The sequence below is a fragment of the Phocoena sinus genome, chromosome 15, assembly GCF_008692025.1.
Source record: "Phocoena sinus isolate mPhoSin1 chromosome 15, mPhoSin1.pri, whole genome shotgun sequence".
NCBI lineage: Eukaryota > Metazoa > Chordata > Mammalia > Artiodactyla > Phocoenidae > Phocoena > Phocoena sinus.
Genome location: NC_045777.1, coordinates 71,987,037 through 72,002,741, shown reverse-complemented (window position 1 = coordinate 72,002,741; position 15,705 = coordinate 71,987,037). Strand labels below are relative to the sequence as shown.

General features: G+C 49.2%; 1 protein-coding gene across 3 annotated transcripts; it reads left to right on the top strand.

Moving 5' to 3' along the window:
* Positions 1-978: 978 nt before the first annotated feature.
* Positions 979-15,634, top strand: KIF22 (kinesin family member 22). 3 transcript variants are annotated; one of them, XM_032606978.1, is made up of 15 exons: positions 1,021-1,065; positions 4,187-4,450; positions 7,672-7,867; positions 9,386-9,513; positions 9,604-9,758; positions 9,985-10,194; positions 10,275-10,505; positions 10,642-10,795; positions 10,920-11,055; positions 12,945-13,113; positions 13,630-13,798; positions 14,182-14,249; positions 15,039-15,251; positions 15,345-15,404; positions 15,495-15,633. In XM_032606978.1, the coding sequence occupies exons 5-15, from the start codon at positions 9,618-9,620 to the stop codon at positions 15,540-15,542; spliced, it is 1,599 nt and encodes a 532-aa protein (XP_032462869.1). In that variant the 5' UTR covers positions 1,021-1,065; positions 4,187-4,450; positions 7,672-7,867; positions 9,386-9,513; positions 9,604-9,617; the 3' UTR covers positions 15,543-15,633. The 3 variants fall into 3 exon arrangements, with proteins under 3 accessions (XP_032462868.1, XP_032462870.1, XP_032462869.1); XM_032606977.1 differs by lacking the exon at positions 4,187-4,450 and having other exon boundaries at positions 979-1,065; positions 15,495-15,634; XM_032606979.1 differs by lacking the exons at positions 4,187-4,450; positions 7,672-7,867 and having other exon boundaries at positions 994-1,065.
* The last annotated feature ends 71 nt before the right edge of the window (positions 15,635-15,705 follow it).

The window sequence follows — 15,705 nt, the reverse complement described above, 5'->3', positions numbered from 1 at the left end:
CAGGAGCTCAAAGATGGGATGATCATCCCTGGTTAGCTTCCAGAAGGGATAGGGAACTACTTAACAGACGACTAAACCCACAGGACATGGGACCAAGGGTGAAGTTGACTAAGTAACAGACTGAGCCATGCTTTAACCCTCACTCCGACGTGTTGAGTGCTGAGTTACAAAGTAAAGAACATCCGAACTGGTCTCCTCGGCTCAGACATGCGACATAAGGGGACACAAATGTCACCTGGCCTCTGCACCCCAGAGTGGCTGTGGGCTCAGCAAGAGGTGAGTGCAGCATGACTGTCCACAATCCAGCCAGCCTGGGCCTGACCTAAATTAGTGACCAGACGTTAAAGCACCGTTGACTTGTCCTGAGGGCAAGTCCCCAAACCCACAAAATAATTCCCGCCTCACAAGCGCGAGAAACAACTTCTGAAGCAAGAAATTGTAAAACCGAAGACCACTACTAGTCGTTTGGAATATTCCCATTTCCGCGAACATCTTCCTTATTCCTATAATGTGTCTAATTATGCCACTAGAATAGCAAAAGTTGTATTCAGTTCAGAGAAATTTTTGGATAAATCGATGAAGTGCCTTCGACCACCCTCTGCTTGATTCGTACCAAAATTCGTAATTATTTGAGGGGGTAAAAAAATGAGGCGAAAACTCTACACTTAACGCAAATCTATGCCTCGAAACCCAGAAGGTAAAAGAAACCCAGTGCCATGCGGCGCTCACCAGCTCCCCCGACGGCCACTGTGGCCAACGCGTCGGGCTCCGGAGTTTGCGCGGGAGCGCCAGTCGGACGTCAACGGCCGCGTAGCCGACGTGCGCGCATGCCTTCTACTCCGGGGGAAACTTTTTCTTGCAAGACCCGGAGGCGAGCCCTAGAGGGCGGAATAGGGGCGAGGCACAAGCTGAGACTTCCGGCGGCAAGTAGCCGTGATTGGTGGAGCCCGGGGAAGAGGGCGGGGCAGCGGGAAATTCGAATGGAAAGGCGGGCCCAAGGAAGGAGAAGGATGGACGCGGGGGTCCCGGCGCGGAGGCGACGCGAGATGGCTGCGGCGACCTCGGGTACGCGAGCCCGGGCAGGGTGGGTGCCGTGGTCTGGAGACTTGTGGGGCGATAAGTCGGAGTCCGGTCCCGGCTCCGCGAGTTGTCCGGGAGACCCAGGAATAGCGCGGGGGCGGGGGCGGGGGGGAGCTGGGAGTATGGGAGTCGTAGGCTGCTTCCTCCTCACTGTTTCTTGCTCTCGACGCAGATCAGTAGACCCGGGTTGAGACCTGGTTCCGGCGCACTTTTGAGCCCAGCGCACTTTTCCATTGTGAGCTTCAGTTTTCTTCGTAAAATGGGGACAATGACCCATCTCAGATTACAAGAGAAAGCGAGCGAAGAGTAGCTAATACTCTAACCATAGGGACAAAAGGGAGCTGGATGCGCGTCTGGGGGAAGGGTTCATGTGTGACGTGTTGTTTGGGTGCAGGGAGATCCCTGAGAGAGGTAAGAGTTTCAGACGGGCTGCAGCTGGGTGAGCTGACAGCATAGGATGTGCTGGGATCACAGAAAAGGGAAATAAGGGACTGTTTGTCTCCTTACGCTCTATCCTTGGCAGTCAGCGCTATTTTAGGGTTGGAAAGGCTGTTAGGACATTCAGAATCTTGTTCTCTCTTCCTGTAGACTGAATTCTGATCAATGATTATAATGGGCACCATAGTAATTTATTTGAGACCTTAGTGTTTGTCAGCCCCTGTGAAGAAACAGCTATCTAGTAGGATGTCAAACACATGCTGAGCCCTTGCTAGGTGCCAGGCACAGTTGTAAGTACTTTATGGTGATGAATCATTTAATCTCCACACAATGCTATGAGGTGGTTTACTGTTATTGTTCCTGTTTTACAGATGAAGGAACTGAGGCATAGATGGGTTAAAAAGCTTGCCCAAAGTTAACACAGCTAGTAAATATTGGGGTCTGAATTCACACCCAAGCAGTCTGATTCCAGAGCCTCTGCCCTTAACCATTATGCCCAAGCACATGATATTCCTGCTGTCTGAGCACAACACCCCCTCACCCTTCTAAGACCCACTGTGTCTGCTACATAGTAGATATCATAAAAATGCTTGAATGAACATTGTCCCTTCCCTAGAGGAGCTTATAGTCTGTTTCAGTAGATAGTCATATAAATCTATAACATGAAAAGCAACGAGAGATATGTATAACCTGCTATAGGGAACGCAGAAGCTGAAGTAAACCCTTGGGTATTCTGGGAAGACTTCATTAAGGAAGTGATATTTGAAGTGGGTTTCAAAGGTTGGATAGGAGTTTGCCAGGCTTTGGTGGGATGAAAAGACCACCAAATGATCGATTTCTTTTTTATGATGTAAAGAGAGGCCAAAGATGCTTTCTTTGGCTCAATTTCCTCATCAGTAAGAGTTAAGTTGAATGAAGCTTGGGAATTGTGGGAGAGGGGAAAATTAGGAGAAATAATTAGAAGTGCTAGCTTTGCCCAACCTTGAAGTTGCTTTTATGATGAAAGGGATAGACCATTGGCAGATGTGTGCATGTGACTCTCCATCTGTCCTCCCCTGGACTGTGAGCTTTGAGGCAAGAATGGCAGTGGCCCCTTTTATGAAGAAAACAGGAAACGAACAAGCCAATGTTTTATGTTAGTCAGTCAAATCTTAGTTTGTTCAGCAAATATTCCCTGAGAGCCTAGTCTGTGCCTGGCATTGGGAATATAAAGGTGAGCAGAGTTCACAGTTACTTGGAGAAGACAGACAAATATGCAATTACAGTGGGGTGTGATGAGTGCTTGGATGGAGAGCCCATGGAGAGCCATGGGCTCACCTAACAGAGCCTTAATGGGGCAGTAATTTTACAAGGGAAGGGTTTTTTTAGAGGAAGTAAGGTGTAAGGATTTACCTCAATTGCTTGGGAGGCGGCAGGAGGTGTAAGGAAGATATTCCAGGGAGAGAGAATAGCATATGCAAAGGCCCAAAGGTGTGAGAGAACTTGGTGTGTTGTAGGGATTGAAGGAAATTCATTATGACTGAGAGCTTACAATACAAGGAAGGAAGTGGAGGGAGAATGATTGGAAGGGAATGAGACTGGAGGCAAGGAGACCAGCTGGGAGGCTGTTGAGATGAAGACAACCTTGGCAAAGATTGTGCAGTGGGGATGGAGAGAAGTAGACTCATTTAAAAAGGTAGACTTGACAGATGCTAATGAAGAGTGTGTGGGAAATGAGAGAGAAGGTGGAGTTAAGAAAGACTCTGCCATCTTTGGGATTGGTTCCATTTATTTACATTAGAGAGCATAGAAGGAAGATGGGGTTGCAGAGAGATGGGGAAGGATTCAGTTTAAGATGGGTGGAGTTTGAAATACCTGAGAGCCATGTAAGAAGAGGTGTCAGGGCAACAGCTGGGAATGCAGATCCGAAGTTCAGGAGAGCCTGTGGTGTGGAGCTGTCAATTAGGAGTCATCAGCTTTGAGGCAGTAACTGAAGCCAAGAGAGCAGGTGACCTTGCCCATGATTAGTCAGTCAGCAGTGGTTCTCAACTAGGGGCAGTTTTGTTCCCCGTGGGGACATTTGTGATGTCTGGAGACATTTTTGGTTGTTACACTGGTGGGGCAGGTGGGGTATGTGCTACACTTCCTACAGTGCACAGGGGGCCCCACCCCCAAAGAATTGTCCAGCCCCCAATATCATTAGTGCAGAAATTGAGCAACCCTGATCTGGAGAGAGGATAGAAGGAGTTTAGGAAAAACATTTAAGACTGTCAGAAACTGAGAAGGAGTGAATAGAGAGCTGGTGGGTGGCAGGGAAACTAAGGGAAAAGTAGTTTCCCAAAGAAAAGCAGATCAAGGGTGTTGAATACTGCTGCAAAGTCAAAACAGGATGGGGACCTAGCTTGCCTATTGTATTTAGCAGTAAGGAGGTCATTGGTGACCCTGCTGAGGGCAGAAGTGAGTTGCTGCCTTGAGGGGAGTGAGTAGCAAGAGAAAGTGTAATAATAACAATAACAGTAGCTTACGTTGCTGAGTACTTACTGCCAGCACTGTGCCAAACGTTGTATGTACATTATTCCTCTGACTCCTCACAGTCTTATGAGGGTAGATACTGTCATTTTTATAACAAGTAACTAAGGCTTCAGCTTCCCTGGTGGTTCAGTGGTTAAGAATCCGCCTGCCAATGCAGGGGTCACGGGTTGGAGCCCTGGTCCCGGAAGATCCCACATGCCGCAGAGCAGCTAAGCTCCCTGAGCCACAACTACTGAGCCCATGTGCCACAACTACTGAAGCCCACACGCCTAGAGGTTGTGCTCCACAACAAGAGAAGCCACCGCAATGAGGAGCCCACGCACTGCAAGGAAGAGTAGCTCCAGCTCGCCACAACTAGAGAAAGCCCATGCACAGCAACGAAGACCCAACACGACCAAAAATAAATAATTTTTTAAAAAAGGTAACTATCCAAAAACAAACAAAAAAACTAACGCTTGATAGAGGTTAAGAAGCTTTCCCAAGGTCACACATCTGGTAGATGGAACTTGTCTCCGACTCTAAGGCCCATGGGGACACAAAGATGAAGGGACTGAGAAGGCCCGAGGAATCACATAATGAACTTTGGAGTTAGACCTTCATCTGAAACTGTCACTAGCTAGCTGTTGACTATGGGCAACCTAGCTAACCTCTCTATACTGACGTTTCCTCATTTGGAAAATGGATGAATATATAATAAAACACTTACTGAGCTTTTATCAAGTACCAGTGCTGTGCTAAGCACTTTTATATGAATTACCTTATTATTGCCTTAACAGCCCAACTAGTAGTTATTTTTATTTATTCCCACTTTTACAGGTGTGGAAATTGAGGCACAGGAATGGAAAATCATTTCCCCAGGTTACTTAGTTAGTTGTAAGTGGCAGAGCTGGGATTAGAACCCAGGCCATCTTACCTTGAATTTTTTCCAACCTTGAATTATTACCAACTTGCTTACTATGTACTAGTTACTCTGTTGACATTTTACTTCTTTCAATCCTTGTTAAGCTCTTCCAAGGCCCTCCCCACCCCATTTCATAGACAAGGAAACTGGGGCATATGGATGTTAAATCACTTGCCCAGGGTCACAAGCTAATAAGTGTTAGAGCTGGAATTTAAATTCAGCTCTGTCTAGCCAGAGTCTCTACTCTTTCTTCAACGCCAGACTTCCCCTTCCCTTTTTATTGATCACTGAACTTCCTTAAGTGCTTCTGTATCTGCCATCTTTCTCTGTTCTCACCAAAAAAACCCTGGGAAAGATAGGAAAGGAGAGGCTCCTGCACACATTTTTGACAAGTCAGTGAACCTCTTTGCATCTTAGCTTTCTTATCTGCACAGGTGCATCTGCAGGTTTCTACTTACTTCTGACTTTTAGGATTGCCATGAGGGTCAAGTGAAAACTAGATGCCCAAGTGCTTTGTAAACCTTAAAGTGAGAAATGGTGTTACTAGCTTCATTTGTCAGATGAAGGAACAGAGGCCCAGTTTTTGTTTTTTTTTTAATATTTATTTATTTGGCTGCGTTGGGTCTTAATTGTGGCATGTGGGATCTTCCTTGCGGCACGCAGAATCTTTTGTTGTGGCATGCAGGCTCTAGAGTGCACGGGCTCAGTAGCTGCAGCACACGGGCTCAGTAGTTGTGGCACGCGGGCTCAGTAGTTGTGACGTGCGGGCTTAGTTGCCCTGCGGCATGTGGGATCTTAGTTCCCCAACCAGGGATCGAACCTGCGTCTGCTGCATTGGAAGGCGGATTCTTAACCACTGGACCACCAAGGAAGTCCGAGGCCCAGTTTTTAGAATGGACTGTCTGCTATGTGTATACCTTACTTATGCATAAGGTTCTTCCCAGGGTTAGTCTGTCCACCTTTTTGTCCTGCTGTTTCTGTGTGGCCAGCCTCTTGCCTTATATGAGGCCTGTGGTTCCCAACAACCAGCTGCTACCACCAGCAAAAAAGGAGAGAGTCAGAGCTACCAAGAACTTTCCCATGTACCCAGTTGGTACATCACAGGGAAGCAATACGACATCCTCATTAAAAGCAGATTTTTAGAGATGAGATCTAGGTTTGAATTCTGCTATTAGCTGTGAGTTATAGTATGGTATCCTCCAATATAAAATAGAGAAATACCCTCCTCGTAAGATTTTTTTCAGCCCATTCAATCCTCACAGAAATAGAGACTTTTTTTCTTTTAGTTTTATCTTAACTGTGTTTTCTAATGATAAAAATAATTCATAATCCCCCCCCAGCCCCCTGCCAAATGACTTAGATTTAATTATGGGAAGCAAACTAAACAGAAATCTTACCATAGATGATTGCATGTTAGCGCCTTTGCAAACTGAGCTGGGACAGAAAGGGACTGGGGTCTGCCTCTTAACCTCATCCCTTCCAAAGATGTCCACAGTGTCATTATTATTATTATTTTTAATGCAAACATTACAGCATTACAGAACTGGGTAACATAGAAAATAAACACACATAATCCCCCATTGAGAGAAAACCATCATTAACAGGTTGACGGGGGGCATATGTATGTATGTATGTATTTATATGTATAATAAACCAGGTAAGAAACAAAGGCACAGAAAGGTCAGGCAGTTCATTGACTGATTTTAGATAGGGGCATATGTCAACTCTTTTAATCCTAGAACAACCCCATGAGGTCCTGGTCTGCTACACCTTGACTGATCAAAGTGTGTCCCACCAGCAGTAGCAGCATCACCTGGGAGTTGCTAGAAATGCAGAACCTCAGGCATCTCCCCAGGGACTGAAGCCAAATTCATATTTTAACTAGATCTTCCAGGTTATTTGTGTATACATTACAGTCTACACCCCACTGGACCTACTTACTAAGTAGGATAGGAACTGAGGCCAAGCCTGGGGACACCCACAGCATGGCCAGGGTGGAAAGAGCTTCCCCCAAAATGAGCTGTGGCCCCCAGCCCTCCCAGTGGTATCCGCAGGACCCCAGCCTCCAGGCCTCCTTCCCTGCCTCTGTTGTCAAGGTTACGGGGGTCTCTAGTCTACCAAGATGCTGGGGTTTTGTTCTGCTTATTCCTCTGAAGAGCAAAAAGACACAATGTAGATTATGGTACAAGATAAAGTAATAGCCGCATGGCTCCAGGCATAAAACACTGAGGTGCTTGGAAGAGCTGCTGTGCCTCTACGAGTGTCTTCACTGGTAAAATGGGACTAACGGCAGCTACCTCTCAGTGACACCATGGAGATTAAAGTGTGCCTAGCATGTAGTCAGTGCTTCATAAATGTTAACGTTTGCTAAGTATGCAATCTGGTTTACAGTCCCAGCCTATAGATAATCTCTCTCCTTCAAACCCCACCCCACCCTGCCCCACTGCACTCTGCCTGAGACCATGTATTTGATTCATCTTTTTCTTCCATCCTGCCCTTCTGTGCTCGCCGTCACCAAGAGAACACACAGTTCTCCTGCCTCACCAGTTCTCCAAGGGGGCCGTGCTTTCACACCTCCAGGCTTTTGCACGTGCCTTTCTTTCTGCCTGGAATGCTTGGCAGTGACCCTACTCATCCTTCAGGGGTCAGCTAAGTTAACTACCTCCTCCTCCAAGACCCCTACCCTTACTTCTCAGCAAAGCTACCACCATGCTTCACACCTAAAAATTGTCTTCTTCCAGGAGCCGGTCGCTGTCGGCTAAGCAAGGTGGGAGCTGGCCGGCGCCCACCTCCAGCTCGAGTAAGGGTAGCTGTGCGACTGCGGCCATTTGTGGATGGAGCAGCTGGAGAAAATGATACCCCCTGTGTACGGGGCCTGGACAGCTGTTCTCTAGAGATTGCCAACTGGAGGAACCACCAGGAGACTCTCAAATACCAGTAGGGTTCAGGCCACTCTCCCTCCTATCCTCTCTCTTCTAGGCCTGCTCACACTATCACTTGCCCAGACAGTTTCTCAGACCTTCCTCCTCAGGATCCTTGCTCCTTCCTTAGCACAGCTTTGTTCGCCACACCTTTGTTTGTTCATTCAGAAAATGTTCATAGGTGCCCACTGTGATAGGTTCTCTGTAGGATACTGTGGGGAAGACTGGGGGCTAAATCAGACACAAGTTACTGTTCACAGTCTTACAGGGGAAATAGGCACAAAGTGGGGAAGGAGCAGCAAAGGTAAGCAGGGGAGCCCCACCTCGGGTCTTGGGGAGGTGTGAGAAGGGTTGGGGGAGCACAGACCAGCTAGCCAACCCAGGCTACAGCTGGGTGGTGTTGGAGACAACCACTTACATTTGGGGATAGAACTCACAAGGGCGGCTACTTTAAAATTCCTTTGGAGATTTAAAGTTCAGCCTCCTTGGCCTGTTATTCTAGGCCAGAGGGTGGCAAACTACAGTCTGCAGGTCAAATCTGCCGAGAATCTTTTTTTTTTTGCTGGACGCGGGCCTCTCACTGTTGTGGCCTCTCCCGTTGCGGAGCACAGGCTCAGCGACCATGGCTCATGGGCCCAGCCGCTCCACGGCATGTGGGATCCTCCCAGACCGGGGCACGAACCCATGTCCCCTGCATTGGCAGGCGGACTGTCAACCACTGCGCCACCAGGGAAGCCCTGCCGAGAATCTTTTTGTAAATAAAGCTTTATTGGAACACAACCACACTCGTTTATTTACATATTATCTGTGGCTGTTTTCTGCCCGACTGCAGCGGCAGAGTTGAGTAGTCGTGAAAGGAACTATGTGGTCCACAGAGCCCCAAATATTTATTATCTGGCTTTTTATGGAAGAAGTTTGCCAACCCTGTTCTCGGCCCTTGCCAATTTGGCTTCAGTTTCTTTCCAGCCTTATTCCTCCTAACACATGCTACACTCCAAGTATACTAATCCCTGCTGTGGCCTTAGCCACAGCTTCTCCGCTGGAGTGCAGTGAATGGACTACAGGTGTGTTGAGTCTCATCTAGTCATAAGCAGCATCCTCTCTTTACTCCATTACTGTGTACAAATACTACTTTCTGTATATCCTGTGATATACCCTGCCCTTTCATACCATGTCTTGTTTGTGTGCTAGTTTTGATAGAGTATCTTTCTCTTCTCTGGCAAAATCCTCCTTCCCCAGGCAGAGTGCTACTCCTCCTTGTGCGTTCCCACCTTCGTTTCCTGAATTGCAGCAAAGTATGGGTATCTATCTATGCCACCAGGCTGCAGAACTCCCAAGAGCAGGGACATCAAATTCATCTCTGTGTTTCTATGCCAATACAGAGACTGGGATGGAACGGTGTTCAGTGGGTGTTTTCTTAGGTCTTTGTGCAAGAAAAAGGATAGAGACTCTTAAATCTGAGACCAGTTTTATCCTCCTGGTCTGGGCGAGAATGGAACCCTCCACTAATCCCCTCCTTTCTTCCTGCCTGCAGGTTTGATGCTTTCTATGGGGAGAGGAGCTCTCAGCAGGACATCTATGCAGGATCAGTGCAGCCCATCCTAAGGCACCTGTTGGAAGGGCAGAATGCCAGTGTGCTTGCCTATGGGCCCACAGGAGCAGGTGAGGAAGCCAGATACAGAACAGCTATGGGTCAGAAAGGACTCGGGAGTGGGGAAGAAATTCTCACAGCTCTTTCCGCTCCTTTTCCAGGGAAGACGCACACAATGCTGGGCAGCCCAGAGCAACCTGGGGTGATTCCCCGGGCTCTCATGGACCTCCTACAGCTCACAAGGGAGGAGAGCGCTGAGGGCCGACCATGGGCCCTCTCTGTCACTATGTCCTATTTAGAGATCTACCAGGAAAAGGTGAGGCCCCTTTCTTATCGGGGAGGGAAGAGACAAAGGGTCAAAATCAGACCCAGTTCTGGAACATGAAGCTCTGCTCTAGCAAGAAGGCGTAAGACCTGGAAAGACAGAGGTTGGGGTAGTGGATGGCACAACTCTGAGAATCAGCAGAGAAAAGGAGCCCGATAGCCAGGAAGTAAGCAGCCTGTAACTGGAGGATTGGCCCTACCTCCCACTGCTCAAACAGGTATTAGACCTCTTAGAACCTTCATCAGGAGACCTGGTGATCCGAGAAGACTGCCGAGGAAACATCCTGATTCCGGGCCTCACACAGAAGCCCATCACTAGCTTTGCTGATTTTGAGCGGCATTTCCTGCCAGCCAGTCGAAATCGGACAGTAGGAGCCACGAGGCTCAACCAGCGCTCCTCCCGCAGTCACGCTGTGCTCCTGGTTAAGGTGAGGCCCACTGACAGGGGTGAGGACCAGGGAAGCCCCTGGAGCCTGAGCTAAACTGGAGCCCTTGCTCTTACCCCCAGGTGGATCAGCGGGAACGTTTGGCCCCATTTCGCCAGCGGGAGGGAAAACTCTACCTGATTGACTTGGCTGGCTCAGAGGACAACCGGCGCACAGGCAACAAGGGCCTGCGGCTGAAGGAGAGTGGAGCCATCAACACCTCCCTCTTTGTACTGGGCAAGGTGGTCGATGCGCTGAACCAGGGCCTTCCTCGGGTGCCCTACCGGGACAGCAAGCTTACTCGCCTGTTGCAGGTCAGGCCTCCCATCTCGGGTAAAAGGAGCTGGAGAAGGGGGTTCTCAGGCCTCCTGGGGTGTTGGGGAACAGCAGTCAGATAAGGGGAAGGTGGGGCTTCTGACCCACCCACCCTGCCCCATCCCCGTCCCTTAGGACTCTCTGGGTGGCTCGGCCCACAGCATCCTGATCGCCAACATTGCCCCTGAGAGACGCTTCTACCTAGACACAGTCTCTGCACTCAACTTTGCAGCCAGGTCCAAGGAGGTGATCAATCGGCCTTTTACCAATGAGAGCTTACAGCTTCATGGTGAGGACTGGGGTTGGTAGGAGTGGAAAGGCCCAGTCTGGACAGCTGGGGAGTTTGCTGAGTCCACCAAGCATCAGCATAGAAGTTGACCCCCTTTTTCCCCTACCCTGCCATCTTCCCCTAGTCTTGGCACCTATTAAACTGTCTAAGAAAGAACTGCTAGGCCCATCAGAAGCAAAGAGAGCCCGAGGCCCTGAGGAAGAGGAGACTGGGAGTCCTGAACCCCCAGCAGCTCCATCTTCTGCCTCCCAGAAACTCAGGTGAGCAGAGAGGGAGGGGTCTTGGGCATATTCCCTTTCCTGTTGTGTCTGGGTTGGGTGCAGAGTAGCATTGGGTTTAGCCTGTCGGATCCTTGAGCTGTAAACTTGTTCTTCCACTGGATTCACCCAAAATCCTCTACTGAATTCACTGAAGTGCTAAGATCAACCTCCAGCCTTGACGCTGCAGCTGGGGGCCATAAGGAGGCTCCCCCTTGAGCTCCTAGCCCCGCCTTTCTGTTTTCCAACCCCTTTAGGCAGTCAGCAAAATCTCACATTTTGGCACCGATGTTTCAAGGATGAGTACTTTTGCTTCTGGTTCAAGGAGTAATGAGGACCCGGTCTTTCAGGTCCCAAGGGTAAGAGCAAAGCAAAGGAGATAAGAGATGAAGAGAGATGTCTTGTTGAGACTCAGTCTGTATGTTAGAGTCCAACCTTTCTGTGACTTTCCATGGAGTCAGTTGCTGTCCTAACTTTGCCCTGCTTCTACCCTCAATCCAAACAAAGCCTCTCTAAACCAGGGAGGTGTGTGGCCTCCCTCCCTGGTTCTGATAGCCCCACCTCATGGCCCAGTATGCACTAACATTCAGGTCACCCCTGTTTAGTGGTCTTGCTTTCCGTGTCTGGCCACCTAGCCCTTCAAGGAACCAGCTGCAGTTTGAACTTTGTCCTTTTTCTACCCCTAACCCAAATGAAGCTTCTCTAAACTCTATAAGTCCTAAGACTAGATGTGACCTGAGGCGGCCAAGGATTAGTGTACAGTCTGCCCCCGGGGACTATTGTAGTTAAGGATGGCATACATAAAAAGGTGCCTGGTGCTTGTGGTCACTTGGAACCCCATCTCAATCTTGTCCTTCTTAAGCCATTTGTCAGCAGTCCCCCCTCCTATGTGTACAGACTCAGAGAAACACACACACCCATACACCTGTATTATGTGTGGAACAGGCAAGGTCTCTGTCAGATAGGCATCTTGGGTAATCTCAGAGAATGGGGCACATCAGACCTAGACAGACCCTGACTTCAGGGAGCTCAAGTTTCAGTAGAGGAAGCAAGATGGGAACATCAGTATATGATGCAAGGTCGATAGTACAGAGCACAATAAGGAAGGAGGATCCTCTTGTTCTGTGAGAGCCGGGAAGGAAGAAATGACTTCTGTGTTCACCCATATTTTCTGATCCTGCTCTTCTAGGCACTTATACACAAAGAACAGGACAGTCTGTCCTCCAGGAGCTAGTTCACAGTGTAGGAAAGAAGATATACAATCAAGCTGGCATCGTGGGAAGGGGGGCATCAAACTGACTTTGAATGATAATTGAGATCAGGTGTGAGGGGAAAAATTCCAGACAGAAGGAACAAATGTTCGACATTATCATGTTCAGATTAAGTCAGGACTCTGTTTGAATGGGCCTTTCCTACTGCTCACAGGAGAAAGGCTTGGCATTTGAGGTCTTCAGTAGTTTTCAGAGCCCTGCTGAAGATGACCTCCTCTGTGAATCTTTCACCGACTACCCCTCCAAATGGACAGGCACCTGGCCCTTGCTATCACCTTATCACAGTCTCTTACTTTGTTAGACAGTGAGTGCCTTCAGGGCAGGGTGGTGTCCTAGACCCCATGAATACCTGCCACTCAGGTGTTCATTAAATGCTTCTTCTCATCTGATCTCCTGGCATCCCTGAGAAGTTACTTGGGCAGGTAGAGATCAATCCCCCTTCGCCTGAAGAAGGCACAGCACCCAGAGAGTCTCGCTGACTTGTTCAGGGTTGCCTAGCAAGTTAACACCAGGGTTCTGGAACCACAGAAACACCAAGTTAAGGCAGCATGAGGGAAATCTGCGGCTGGAGAGGGTGATGAGAGAAGAGGTAAGTGGGGAGTAACCTCTTTGTCTGCTCAGCCCCCTACAGAAGCTAAATAGCATGGACCCAGCTATGGTGGAGCGCCTTCTAAGCTTGGACCGTCTGCTGGGCTCCCAGGGGAGCCAGGGGACCCCTCTGCTGAGCACCCCGAGGCGAGAGCGGATGGTGCTTATGAAGACAGTGGAGGCGAAGGATCTGGAAATTGAGGTAAGTGTTGGGGGGTTGGGGCTGGTATTCCTACTGGCCTTGAGAAGCAGCCTGAGGATCTTCAGATAGGGAAGGACACTGAAAGGCTGGACCAGTATCCAGTTTTCACCCAACACTGGAATCCCTCAGTTCTCCAGCTTCTGCTTGAATGTCCTTAACATGGCTGAACTTTGAAAAATAATTGAGGTCAGATTTGAGGAGGTGAGAGAAAAAAAAATTCCAGGTAAAAGTACAAATGCAAGACACTGCCATTTCCTAAAACTCAGTTCATATTAAGTGAGGACTCTCTGCTTGAACTTCCCTTCAGTATTTCATAAGGAAGCTTGTTCCACCTCTGGACAGCCCTGATCATTAGAAAGCCCTTAATTACACTGGGCTCCAGTTGTCTCCTGGTCATTTCTCCTGTTAGTCCTCGCCCTGCCCTTTTAAGGCCTCAGGGTCCTGCACACTCACTGTCCTAATCTACTGCCCTAAAGTTGGATCTGGGTCATATCTCTCCCTGATCCTTTCTAACAGAGGCTTAAGATGAAGCAAAAAGAACTGGAAGCCAAGGTGCTGGCCCAGGAGGCTGCGGACCCAAAGGAGAAAGAGAACTACTCTCCCACAATGCTCCGACCCCTTGCCCGCCGCACAGTCACAGTGGCTAAGCCCCTCAAAAAGGCTGTGGTGATGCCCCTACAACTGAGTAAGTTTGGCTCTGGCGGCCAGGAGGGCCCAGATAACAGAGATCTTAGAAGGAAGGAGGTGTTTGGAGCAGCTGTCCTCATGTCACTCATGTCCTCCCACCATGGGAAGGGGGAGGGGGATGTGAAATAAGAGCTGGGTGCACTGCTCCCGGGCATTTAGTACCATGGGGTAGACTGACCAGTGCATGACTGATTATCATGCAAGACCAACTGAGGTTAGTTTCAAATACAGGTATAAGAAAGGCCGTGTGGAAACGGAACAAAAGAAGATTAACTCAGGCTGGAGGGGAACTGGGAAATCAGTAATGGAAGAACCAAGTGGCTACTGGGGGGCTGAAAAGTGGCCTCTGCTGTGATTCCAGCTCACAATTCTTGCTTTCAGTTCAGGAGCAGGCAGCATACCCAAATGCCGAGATCCATATCTTGAAGAAGAAAGGCCGGAAGAGAAAGGTGAGACTAGCGGAAGGCTTAGGCTATACCTAGAACCCAGGAGAAGTAAGGGGTAGAGAGCTCTAGTGGGAAGAGTACTGGCCAAAGAGTTACATGGCCTGTCAGAACACTTATCAGCTATTTACAACTCTTCCAAGTTGCTTATCCTCTGAATGCAGTGACGTCTCACAGGGCATTTAGGATGAAATGCAGTAATATGAATGTACTTAGTGGGCTGGGTGTCCATCACCTGTTACTTTCCTTTCTTCCTGATGGCTCTTACTCTCAGTCAGTAGCTACTTACTAAGTACAGTGTGCAGCCTGGGTCCTGCCCTCTACAAACTTCAGAGCCCATTTAGGCAAACAGCCTAAACTGTCAAGAAATGAAACAACACTGGAAGACCTACCTAAAAACTGAGATGACATCGGGAGTGTGTCACTTGTTGAGTACCTTCTATGTGCTTTCCTAGGGGTGAAAGAGCTTATTCTGTCCTTTTAGAAGTGAGGAACCAGAGTTAAGAGCTTACTATGTGTTTTACATTCATTAACTCATCTGATCTTCACAGCAACACTATTCTACTCTTTCACAAGTCGGACAAAATGAGAATCAACCCAGAGAGTGACCAGAGGGAAGGGTTTTGGGACAGACACTGTACAGGAGGGAGAAGAAAGAGAGGCTGGGGAGGGCCGGGAGGTAGGTGCTGTTAGGTTCCTATCCTTGGCAGAGGAGTCCAGAGTGGTGAACAGCACGCGGCAGTAAACCACTGCTGTTACTGCTGTTTCTGTCACTCACCTCCTCCTGCCTCATAGCTGGAGTCCCTGGATGCCTCAGAGCCGGAGGAGAAGGGTGAGGACTGCTGGGAGCTACAGATCAGCCCGGAGCTACTGGCCCATGGGCGCCAAAAAATATTAGATCTGCTGAATGAAGGGTCAGCCCGGGATCTGCGCAGCCTGCAGCGCATTGGCCAAAAGAAGGCTCAGCTCATCGTGGGCTGGAGAGAGCTCCACGGGCCCTTCAGCCAGGTAATGGCCCAGGGAGGACAGCCCCGGAATGGAGTTGGGTGGGGGGAGCCTGGCATTCCCTAGACCCTTTCCCCATCGCTGCTGTCCTGCCAGGTGGAGGACCTGGAACGCGTCGAGGGCATATCCGGGAAACAGATGGAGTCGTTCCTGAAGGTGAGCTCAAGAGACTCGGGCCCCCTCCTCCCTCTAGCCTGTTCCCTGCCCGGCCCTAACGCCGCTCTCCCTTTCCCTCCTGTGTTGCAGGCGAACATCCTGGGTCTTGCCGCGGGCCAGCGCTGTGGGCCCTCCTGACTGCCGGCTGTCCTCCTCACTCTGCCTTTTTTTTTTTCTTTTTAAATCCTTGTGTAATTGCTTGTCCTGTAAATACAGTTTTCACTCCGTTGCTTCAGCCTGATTCTTGGGACTGCGAGGGCGGGGCCGGGGTATAATTGCTTTGCGGATGGGCCACAAGCTT

What these genes read in the sequence shown, in the direction of transcription:
- KIF22 (XM_032606977.1), top strand. Translation starts at nt 981, where the DNA reads ATGGAAAGGCGGGCCCAAGGAAGGAGAAGGATGGACGCGGGGGTCCCG. An exon ending in CTATGGGCCCACAGGAGCAG is followed by an intron (nt 9,514 to 9,603) that starts GTGAGGAAGCCA and finishes CTCCTTTTCCAG; the next exon opens with GGAAGACGCACACAATGCTG. An exon ending in GGTGATGCCCCTACAACTGA is followed by an intron (nt 13,799 to 14,181) that starts GTAAGTTTGGCT and finishes TCTTGCTTTCAG; the next exon opens with TTCAGGAGCAGGCAGCATAC.